We start from the raw sequence: 12,500 nt of genomic DNA on the forward strand, positions 1-12,500 counted from the left end.
ATTCTGTATGACCTTTGACCCCGAGCCGTTCTAGTCAGTAAAAATTAGACTGTAAAATGAAGGAGAGAGAAGAAAACGTGCTGCCTGGATCATTGATTGGAACATTTACTTTTAAAAAACGGCCTGATGGTGTTGATAAAAATAAAGTGTTGAAAATAAAGTCCTTTGCAATGTCTGCAGCAAGAAATTTGCATATCACCGGAGTTCATCAACTCTATAGTCGCACATCAATGCAAAGAAATAAGTGTTGACATTGAGGGGAGTGTTAATTTATTTTCATTGTGTCCCCTTGGTTATATCTGTGGCCTGAAATGCCTTGTATGTGAAAAAAAAGTTGGCCATCAGTCTTGGTTTGATGTTTAGGTAAACACTGAGTATTGCTGATTAGTTGTTTTTCTGTACATAGTATATCAGTTGGTCAAAGTGTGTTGTACTCTACAGGCTATCTTGCATTTGTCTTTTCTTCTTGACTGATGTAGGCCTATGCCGTCCTCGCCTTCAAGGTAATAATTTAGTTTATTTGTAATAAACAATACAACCAGAGGATATTGTAACTGAAGTGGTTATCATGTTTTAGGGCTGGAAGTGCCCCAGAGTTTTGGGTTCTTTGCCTCCAGACCGAGGCCTCCTGGCAGTGCCCCTGTGTCTTCTGTGAGCGACCACAGCTTCATGAACGGTGAAGATGCATCATCAAGTACCAATGAACCTGTTCAGGAGAACCTATTTTCACATCAGGAGAAAATGATTCCTGTGTGGACTTTCAGTGCGGCTCAGGAGGCCCAAGAGCACCTGGCATGGGTCCCGACACCCCACCCAGCATGGATCAAGATGCCTCCAGCTCCAGTGAAGCAGGAGCCCAAGGTGCCTGAGGCGGCTCCGTCCCAAGAGCTTCCAGCATTGGTTCAGACACCCCCAGTATGGATCAAGATGCCTTCAGCACATGTGAACCAGCAACCTAAGGTGTCTGAGGCTCCAGCCCAAGAGCCCCCAGCATGGATCAAGATGCCTCCAGCACCAGTGAACGAGGAACCCAAGACATCAGAGGCTCCAGCCCAAGAGCCCCCGGCATGGATCAAGACCCCTCCAGCACCAGTGAACGAGAAACCCAAGGTTCATGAGACCCCAGCCCAAGAGCCCCCAGCATGGGTTCAGACGCCACCAGCATGGATCAAGATGCCTCCAGCTCCAGTGAAACAGGAGCCTAAGGTGCCTGAGACTCCAGCCCAAGAGCCCCCAACATGGGTTCAGACGCCCCCGGCATGGGCCCAGACACATCCAGCATGGATCAAGATGCCTCCAGCTCCAGTGAATGAGGTACCCAAGATGCCCAGTGTCCCTGTGTCTTCTGTGAGCGACCACAGCTTGACGAACCGGGAAGATTCATCAAGTCCCAATAAACCTGTTCAGGAAAACCTAAATTCCTATCAGGAGAAACTTATTCCTGTGTGGACTTTCAGCACCGCTCAGAAGTTCCAGACGCCTGAGACTCCAGCCCAAGAGCCCCCAGCATGGGTTCAGACGCCACCGGCATGGATCAAGACACCTCCAGCACCAGTGAACGAGGAACCCAAAGTGCATGAGACTCCAGCCCAAAAGCCCCCAGCTTGGGCCCAGACACGCCCAGCATGGATCAAGATGCCTCCAGCTCCAGTGAACCAGGAGCCCAAGGTGCCCAGTGTCCCTGTGTGTTCTGTGTGCCAACAAGGCTTGACAAACAGTGAAGATTCATCAAGTCCCAATAAACCTGTTCAGGAAAACCTAAATTCCCATCAGGAGAAACTTATTCCTGTGTGGACTTTCAGCGCGGCTCAGGAGGCTCAGAAGTTCAAGACGCCTGAGGTTCCATCCCAAGAGCTACCAGCATGGGCCCAGACACAGCCCAAGGCTCCAGCCCAAGAGCTCCCAGCATGGATCAAGATGACTCCAGCACCAGTGAACAAGGAACCCAAGACGCCCGAGGCTCCAGCCCAAGAGCCCCTAACATGGGTTCAGACACCACCAGCATGGATCAAGATGACTCCAGCTCCAGTGAACGAGGAGCCCAAGATGCTGGAGGATCCAGCCCAAGAGCCCCCAGCATCGGCTAATGGTGGTGCTACTGAGGGTCCGTCATCAGGGCCAGAACACTACCTTGTTATCACAGAGCCTTTGGGATTTCAGACCCGCTATGTGGTGTAGTCTTTCAATCGTTATGTGCGAGGAAAAAAGATCTATTCCCAAACCACCTACATCCCTCTAGATGATCCTCCTGCTTCTGAGCCTGCTCCTGTCACCAGTCCTCCACATGAAGCCCAGGTGGACCAAACTGTGAAGCCCACCCCTGCAAGGTAAATAGTTGTTTTAATGTGTGTGAGCTTTGATAAGGATTACAATTAATTTTGGAATCCTTTGACTAAATAGACCATCTTAACACATACTTGTCAACATTTAGCTTTCCAAAAACGGGAGATTTGTTTTGGGGGGCCAAACATAAAACTCAACTAAACTGTGACTAAAAGTGTTTACTTTGACCAGATCTGTGTTTGCATATTTAATACGATTTCAATTAATGGAATCCCTTTGACTAAATAGTTTCAACACCATTTCAGTGTTTATACCAGATCTGTGTTTGCGTGTTTTTACCTTACCTTTACCTTTACGATGCCAGTTATGTATCCACCAGCTGCCTGCCTGCAGCCTACTTCCAAAACTCAAGTTGCTTGCTGTCAGATTTGGTTCCGAGGGCACAAGTTCAGTGTATCAACAACACTCAATAACAGTTTATGTGATGTGTTAATCAATTAAATTCTCAACAATTTCACAACAGCTAGTTCTGGAGTAGGCCATTCAACTAGCCTGCTTGCTTACAACGAGACTCAGGCTGCGCAATCGGCACCCGCTTCCTTATTTGGGTTTTGGGTTGCCTGGTTTTAGCCTGACAAAACGGTTGAAATTGAAACTAAGTGATCGTGTAGGGTGTATTTCATACACAATCTGGCAACCTGGGAGATGTCAGACTAATAGAAAAAATGAATGGATCAATGATTTTAAAATGAAGTTTGATGGCCATGCAAATTACAGGAGTTTTCCGGGAGAAATAACAAAACGGGAGGGTGCCTGGAGATGACCTTGAAATACGGGAGAACCGGGGAAAACGGGAGTGTTGACAGGTATGTCTTAACATTTTCAGTCCTGGTCGAAAACCGGAAACAAACACAATGTTTTGATGAACGTAATTAAAAATGGGAACAAAACCAATTTCGCTTGTTCCGGAGTGAAAACCTTATTTTCCATTTTAAATAACTGGTAAATAACCTTTGTTTGTACATTATTTAAAAGTCCATAGGCTTGGAAAGTCACCTGCCTGTACAGTGTTACCCTGTGTGTGTTTGTGTGTGCCAACTAGTTGATAAAAAGGATTTTAACACATCACAACACATTCAACACTATCTTGGTCTTTTCCAAGTATGTAGCCTAAATTACTCAAACATTGTGTAGCACCCCTCTACTCTACTTAATAAAAAAATGTACTTTAAAGTAAAAGGAGGTGCTTCTATGGGTTACTGTTAAGTTTGGGCCAGTTCTAGGTTCGGCATTAAGGGGGGAGTAAATTGACAAGGACACCAGTATATAAAATGTTATAAATAAATAATGCAGGTTTATTAAATGCAAGAAAATCTTTTCTCTATGAGAAAAGAGGGAATATTAGTAAATAGAAAATAAATAGTAAATAAATACAAAACCCTATAAAATAATAAGAGCTCTTAAAAATGCAAAGTATCAAATCAATAGTTAAAAACTCAAATGTCCAAAAGAAAAGAAATACCCGGGTAAGGTGGTGTGAGTGTACAATGTCAGTGTATGTGTGAAGGCTTATCTGTATCCAGGGAACAAATCCAAGGGGTTGGTTATCCAGTATGAAAGGGCAGTTCAAGGGGTTGGTTATCCAGTATGAAAGGGTAGAACAGTTCAATCGATCCAAGGGGACTGACTCGCCATCCAGTGTTCCAGTGTACATTAAAAAAAAAATCTGCATACAGCAGTTTGAGAATACAATTAAGGATATATATTCAATATCAAAGCCGTAAGATATCATTAAATTCCAATTGAACTACAATTCCAGTTCAATTAAGTCCTATTAACTTAGCTAGGCACAAACTACGACGTTAGCTGCCGCTGGTAATGAGAGAGAAGAGGTGCCGTTCTCACTCACACACACACACAGGCTACTACTGTGCGGCTCCTCTAAACATTCTAATATTAACGTCTTCTATCTCTTAGGAGTTCGTTATTACCAACCATCATATATTTAAAAAATCATGTAATTCAATATATTCATTAACAACTTCTCTATTACTCAAAAACATACTTAAAGACAATATTATTACAATAGCAGCACTTAAAAGAACAATAAAGTAAAAGCATCTCCGATTGGTTTTTAATTAGTTAGCTCAGTTTTCTAGCATGCTAATCATCCTATTGACTTGAATGCACTATCAGCTAATGGTGCTAATCACTCGCTAGCAGAATGCTAGCGAAGTATTTTAACTCACCGGAGTTCGAGGTTCAAACAACACAGGTCTTCAACAATCAGTAGAAAAAATAGGTATAAGGAAAGGTAAGATGATTCAATACGATCAATAGATTTAGAAAAAAGTTAGATTAGAGTTAGATAAAGTTAGTATTCATTTTCTTAAGAGGATTATCAGTAACGCCTAATCAATTTCATTCAAGTGGAGTCACACTGAGATACAAAAAAATCTTCTCTCCAAAACCTACACACTACACACACACACACACACACACACACCTCAGGAGATGACTATACCACAATAAAAGTATTTTAGAATACCTGCACTTTCAAGCAGACCAAAAAAGAAATACATATCATCATGTAAACTCAGCTTCTTGTTCTGGCTACTTCTTCATATTTATTCATATTTATATATTAAAATATTTATTGAACTCAAACTGTTCTAAAACTTGGTTATGGTCTTAGTAACCAAACTTTAAGGTGGGTTACAATTGTGTGAAATAACATAGGCAACCAGAGAAACTAGGAAAAAATATATATATATAGGCCTGTCATGCAGTTGGTAGTACCACACATAGGTTAGGCTATTACACCTGAATCTGTGCCTGAAGTTAGGCTATCAGACATTTTTTTAACTAATATAGTTAATATAATTCAAATCTCCCCCACACAGTGTTTTAAAAGTTAGCCCTGATATAATGTGCTTTGATTTTAACGTTAAGGGCTCTATCTTGGCGATCAGAAACAGATAGTCAGAGGCGCAAAGTTTATAGACATTAAAGGCGTGGCCAGTCCACATTCACTAATTTAATGGTGTGATTATGTATAGAATATAGAATATCTTTATTTGTCATTGTCACAGGTACAACGAAATTAAGTGCATTCCTTGTTCAGTGCAAAAGTAGCAATAAATAAGTAAAAAAGTCACTATGGACATAAAAGGACATAAAAAAGTGCATAAAAACTTTACACCCCACACATCCACATTCATAAAATGTAAAACATAAAGCTATGCTTTGGTAGCACCATTCAGTGAGATTATGGCTGTTGGGTAGAAACTGTTTCTTAGTCTATTTGTCCTGGTTTTTATGGATCTGTATCTCCTGCCTGATGGCAGTAGTTCAAACAGTTTGTGACCGGGGTGTGATGAGTCTTTCAGGATGGAATTGGCCTTTTTGAGGCAGCGGGAACGGTGCAGTTCATCCAGAGAGGGAAGAGGGCAGCCGATGATTTTCTGTGCTGCCTTAATGACCCCCTGGAGCCTCTCCCTCTGCGCCACAGTGCAGCTTGTGAACCAAACACAGAGGCAATATGTCAAAATACTCTCAATTGAGCAGCGATAGAATGACACCAGCAGCTTTTGAGGGATGTTGTCCTTCCTGAGAACTCTCAGGAAGTAAAGTCTCTGCTGGGTCTTCTTCACTAGCCCAGTGGTGTTGATGCCCCAGGTCAGGTCCTCCATGATGTTGACTCCCAAGAAGTGGAAGTCTGTGACCCTCTCCACACAGTCCCCTTTTACCACCAGTGGCTGGATGTCTGTCTTTTTCTCCCTGTAATCCACAATGAGCTCCTTGGTCTTAGCTGTATTAAGGAGCAAGTTGTTGGCCTGATCAAACACTGGCACAAAAAAGTTGTTCTTATGTTTCTTAATCAGTCAGGTGTATTTTGGGTGTAACATCCTTTAAACATCTGAATGACATCTGTCATTCCCTTTAACAGCAAGCAGCGCAAGTTTAAACAACACATTGGTATTTTGATAATCAGCGGCACATTTGAAGGAATCTGCTTGAATGCGAGACCGTATGTATGGAACAGGTATTTCACTAAACTATGCTTTACTAAAAGCCTGTGACTGTACACGAGTACAGCCTATACACACATATGCACTCATCTATTATTTGAACTCATAGGCAAAGTAAAACTTTGCCGTGGTCTCATAGTCAATGACAAAAGAGTTATATGCTCCTTTCGTTATAGACCAGTTTTTTCTTGGTCAGTGGCGTAATGATTTTTAGATGGTGTAAGATAGAGATTTTTGGATCATGCGCCAGACCACACCTTATGTTGCTAATTACCACACGCCTGGGCGCAAGGTTTAATAGAAGAGGAGCGCATAGCAAAAAACCAACACTTTATTGAGTGTAAGATAAGAATAAGCTTTGTGACGTGCTTTGCGCCACCTTGCACGATTACAGATTATAACATTTGCATTTTACACAACGTCCCAACTTTTTCTGATTTGGGGTTGAAGAGTATTGTGTAAAAGTCATTCTGGACTTCCCCAAATTGCACCTTCATAATGAACATGTAATAATGATATGGGCTTTCATGACTTTAAGCAACTACTTACTAAGTGTATTTATGAGCTGTTTGCTGCTCTGGGACTTGTCAGTGCCATTGACCATGGGGAGGCGGTTTGGAGAGGCCTGGTGGTGGGGAGCAGGCGATCACTTGCACTCTCCGTCGCTGATGGAGCTGTCGTCGCCACTCCCAGATCCGCTGCCCGAGTCTGAGGAGCCGTTGCTGCTCATCTGCTCAACGACCTCCACCTCCGCATGCAGCTCTGGGACAGGCAGTTTAAAGAGTTTAGAGAGTTTACCATGCTTTCAGAATTATTACAGGGTCGTAAAGGCAACTCATCTGATATGATAATATAATAAGGGCAACTAAACTGTTATAATAAAACATCATTACTAAATATTCTAGAAAATTAAAATAATGATAAAAATATCTCATATCTGAAATCTACAATCCAGTATCATTTAGGAGTTTGTACATAAAGGGGATTGGTGATCTGTATCAGGGGCAATGGTAATGTAGTGGTTAAGGAGCTGGGCTAGCGTGCAGTAGTCTAAAAGTTGTGGGTTCAATTCCGTAGTGTTGGGTTTAAAGTCTAAGGGGACATGATTTAAACAGTAGGCAAAGAGAAAAGTCCATCATCAAGCCGTGTTTCTCTGCTTGAGTTAGAGCTAGCATGTGCCATGCGTACGGTGTTCATTTTAGGACATCCTCAGACTCAGGTGTCAAGACTCAGAAAAACATCTGTCATCTTCAGACAAAACTGCCTCAGCATCAGAAAGTCAGATTTCATCTAAGATTTTTTTCGTCTGACTGTTTTTTCTGACCGCGTTTTTGACCTGATTTCCTGAGACCTGACTCCACTTTTTCTGACAGTGTTTTTTCTGAGATCTGACTCCACTTTTTCTGAGACCTGACTCCTTTTGGCTTGAGACCAGACACCACTTTTCTGATACAGCGCTTTTACTGAGACCTGACACCACTTTTTCTGACAGCATTTTTATTGAGACCAGACACCACTTTTTCTGACAGTGTTTTTCTGAGATCTGACTCCACTTTTTCTGACAGTGTTTTTCTGAGATCTGACTCCACTTTTTCTGAGACCTGACTCCACTTTTTCTGAGACCTGACTCCACTTTTTCTGAGACCTGACTCCACTTTTTCTGAGACCTGACTCCACTTTTTCTGACAGTGTTTTTCTGAGATCTGACTCCACTTTTTCTGACAGTGTTTTTCTGAGATCTGACTCCACTTTTTCTGACAGTGTTTTTCTGAGATCTGACTCCACTTTTTCTGACAGTGTTTTTCTGAGATCTGACTCCTCTTTTTCTGACAGTGTTTTTCTGAGATCTGACTCCACTTTTTCTGACAGCATTTTTATTGAGACCTGACTCCACTTTTTCTGACAGTGTTTTTTCTGAGATCTGACTCCACTTTTTCTGAGACCTGACTCCACTTTTTCTGACAGCATTTTTATTGAGACCAGACACCACTTTTTCTGACAGCGTTTTTACTGAGACCTGACTCCTTTGAGATGTTTTTTGAGGCCGTTTGGTTTGAAGCAGTTTTATCTGAGGATGACAGAGGTTTTTCTGATGCTGAGGCAGTTTTGTCTGAAGATGATAGATGTTTTTCTGAGTCTGACACCTGAGTCTGTTTTTTCTGATGCTGAGGCAGCGGCAACAAAAACGGCAACAAAAACAACCTGATGAAACCTAGCCCATAAAAACATAAACTGGGGTCGGTTCCCCAAAACGTTCTTATCGCTAAGTAGGCCTAGTTCTTAACCTATTCCTTTACCTCTCTCTTAACGTTATGGCACGATTCCCGACACGTTCGTACGCTAAGTACTGTATATCTTCTGTAAGTCACACGTTCGTAAGGTTGGTCTGTGGACCATTCGTAAGCTCTCTCTTAGCGTTGTTTGAGCTCTCAAGACGCTAGTCGCCGCCACTGTGCAGCAGTCTTTAGAAATCAGCGCAGCAGCGCACAGTAGGCTACAAGTCAAATTATGGTAGGCCGACAGTATGTTGACAATGTTGTGGCTCAACGATGATTTTATGTTATGGACATTTTAAGACTAATAATAAAATATGTTCGCAATGGATGCAGGCCTATTTATGAAGTTTACTTTATTTGGTATCAGAACTAATATGGTGGTAATTAGCCTAGGCTATTTAGTAAAGTCAATAAAGCGTTCAAATTGGCAATCACTTTTGATAATTAAAAGCTGGCAAATAATTTGCTTCTATTCTAGGTCCTGGGTAAGATTTGTATGCACTTCATTTAGCGGAGAATATCTCAACTGTTATAGACTAATAGCCTATGACCCCATTGAACAACGTGGTATATGTGTGCCAAAATCTCTACCCAGGGACGAAAGTCCTGAAAATGACCACATTAGATGACACTTATCACACTACAGGTGAATGGGACTTTTTTCCCCCATTTATAGACATCCCCATACATTTCTACCAGATTAATCTTCATATTAAGATAAATACTCTTTGTATTACACTTTGCCTAAAAAATAAAATAAAATATGCAAATGAGGCAATATCTCATTAAATATGCGTACATATACATTCTTGAAGGTACAGATTTTATGAGGTGATCACAATGTTTACAATGACTGTGTAGTGTATGTGTACGAATTCGGGTTTCATATTTTTCAATTGTGCTTTGTGCTGTATTGAATGGAAAATTAATTGTATACAAACAAGGGATGCATAAGTGGGGTCAAAAAATGACCCCAGTGGTTTTTTTTGCAATATCTTGGTCATTTTAAATTGTTATCGTTTGATCTTCCATGTATTCCTCAAATAGGTTGTCTTTGACATTAGGCCATTTGGATTTGTATCTAATTGGTATATATTTTTAAGTTATTGCATTTTTTGTATCAGTACCACACTTTTCCATACGTGGGGTCAAAAATGACCCCAAGCATTTTCTATGGAATTTCAAAGGTTAACCCTAGGAACCTTTTATTTTTATCAAACTGTGACTATCAGGTATACATTTACCGGTGTATTATCAACAACTTTTCATAACATATCAATGTAGGTGTCATAGGAAATTACAAAAAACTGCATGTTGCCCTGAGGTAACATTAAACGATAACGGACTTGCATATGGCCATATAAATCTTTTAAGTAGGGAAGCACCTGTATATGTGAAGTGCATGAGTGTGCTTCATGACGTTTTATAGAATGCCATCACTATGGTTGAGTAGTATGTGCCCTGACTATCATACCAACATCCATGGCTTTTTGATGTTGCGGTGAAGCTGCAGACTTGCTACCCTGTAGCCCCAAGTTTGAGGCCTGACTGATCCCTCTATTTGCTATAGGCCTACCCCCTGTGTTTTTCTTTTGAGACAAATTGCTTACTAAACTTTCAGAAAGTCAGGTGCAGGTAACTTGCATGAGTGTGCTTCAGTACGCATACATGAGTATGCATGGGTGCAAGTGTGCAAACTCAAGGATATGTGTGTGTGGTTGTGTGTGTATGTATACTGTACCGGAGAATGTTTGGGGAGATTTATGGAGCCTTTAACTAGTACATAACAGTGATTTTGATTATTTCTTATGATAATTTGTATTATTATAACTTCATATCTGTAAAATATTGATATTCATTCCGCAATAATGTTGCCTGGGGGCAAAAAGTACGTTTATATCCAACCTTGCTATTATCATTGGAACGTTAAAGTGAAAAATACAAAACAACAGGTTTATTCTCTGTGTTGCAAGGTAAAACTTTCACAACAGAGTCCAGGTATGGGGATGATGATGAGACCTCATTCAACAATAGCCTCAACAATAGCCTCCCTTGCAACAATAGCCTCCCTTGCATTTGCAGTACTTGCAACAACGGATACCAGCTACCCGACAGGGACACCCATTCTTGTGTGCACACTTGCCACACGAGCAGGGATCTGGCAAACCTTCAGGTTTTGAGATTACAATCTCAGGGACTAATAAACTGGCGTTTCTTACAAAACCATAAGCATCTGCATTTAAGATCAAGGTGGTGTCTGTAAATGGTGTTTGGACCCAAAGCTGCTGTTCAATAGGCTCTTTGTATGTTTTCTTGCATTAGTTGAGGTGCAAGCGGCCCTCTCAAAGTCCATCTTAAAGGCATTACTATCGAACGCAGCAATGCGCAGGTCGTCAAATGTCTCCATGTCCGTTGATGGTTTGAGACATTTGACCAAGAATGTTTCTGCCATTTGTGTTGCATTCTGTTAGCTGTGGACAGGTGACATTGAGAATCAGAAAAGAGTTGTCTGGTTTGTGGACAGTGTTCAGAGCTGCAAGTTTGGTTGATATTTTGCTGGTTGTATCACACCCAGCCACAGGTAGTGCTGGGAGACACTGTGTGAGCTCGTCTCCCAGCATTATGCAGATATCGTGAAGTGGTAATATTGATTATTTCACTCCTGAGTTGCGGATGAGCCCCAATTGTTATGTGGTATAATAGGCACACAAAGACATCTGTGTCACCTGATGACAGTGTCAGTGATGTAGATCCATAAGTTGTTCTCTCACTTTCTCCAGATCTTTTGGAATTTTGTCAAATAAGGTTTCAAATATGAGTAATTGGTATGTACCAACGTATCTGTTCTTTGTGAGGAATAACTTCATGACATGAAGTCATTGTAACTTCATCAACTTGTCAATCTGGTGATGACATTTTCCCCATTTTGCAAAAAAACAAAACAAAAACATAGCAGCTAGCTAGCTACAATACACACCAAATTAAATGTAAAACTGATACAAATTCATTATAATTATTTAAATACACAAAACTACAACTCATGATAATGACATGTAAGAAGACACATGCCAACACATAGAGTAGATTTCCTTACTTTTCTTGATCTCACAAGTCATCCTGCTTTACAGCACAGCCATGTGCTCTGCTATGACCTTAGATCACTATGGCTGCCAAGTAAACTTTTGTTGGAGAAAAAAAAGTTGGAGGTGATATGGCGTGATGACAGCAATATTTAGAACAGGTAGGAAATGTAAGCTTTTAAAGTTTAGGTTAATACAAAACTGGCAATTCATGTATGTCACTGGTTGACTGTTTCTTTTAGCCATTTTCTTTATATCAAATCAGAATGCTTACACTTATAATTATGGTCACTGAACATTGTGATCACCTCATAAAATCTGTAGCTTCAATGTACGCATATTTAATGAGATATTGCCTCATTTGCATATTGTGTTTTATTTTTTACAAAAAGTATTTCTCTTAATATGAAGATTAATCTGGTAGAAATGTATGGGGATATCTATAAAGGGAAAAAAGTCCCATTCACCTGTAGTGTGATAGTATCATCTGTTGTGGTCATTTTCAGGACTTTAGTCCCGGGTAGAGGTTTTGGCACACATCCCACGTTGTTCAATGGGGTCATATTAGTCTATAACAGTTGAGATATTCTCCGCTAAATGAAGTGCATACAAATCTTACCCAGGACCTCTACTATCTGGAGACATCCAGGCTCTGGACACCGTCAAGTAGGCTACCCCTTGCTGCAGCTTGCAGATCGGGGCCGGGCTTCTCGACACCGTTGAAGTGAAAGAGAACTAGGAAGTACCTCATATAATTTCTAGAGGGCGATAAAGAGCTGTCAAGCAAGCACATGAGCACATGTGCCCATGTGCCGCGGGGTCAGAGTGCA

At 41.1% G+C, this 12,500-nt stretch overlaps 1 protein-coding gene across 1 annotated transcript; it reads left to right on the forward strand.

The window, feature by feature from the left end:
* Positions 1–483: 483 nt before the first annotated feature.
* LOC125291606 (protein PELPK1-like) lies at positions 484–2,178 on the forward strand. Its single transcript, XM_048238430.1, has 2 exons — positions 484–503; positions 618–2,178. Exons 1-2 carry the CDS (start codon positions 484–486, stop codon positions 2,176–2,178), a joined length of 1,581 nt encoding a protein of 526 aa, XP_048094387.1.
* The last annotated feature ends 10,322 nt before the right edge of the window (positions 2,179–12,500 follow it).

Source organism: Alosa alosa, chromosome 3, assembly GCF_017589495.1.
Source record: "Alosa alosa isolate M-15738 ecotype Scorff River chromosome 3, AALO_Geno_1.1, whole genome shotgun sequence".
Classification (NCBI taxonomy): Eukaryota; Metazoa; Chordata; class Actinopteri; order Clupeiformes; family Clupeidae; genus Alosa; species Alosa alosa.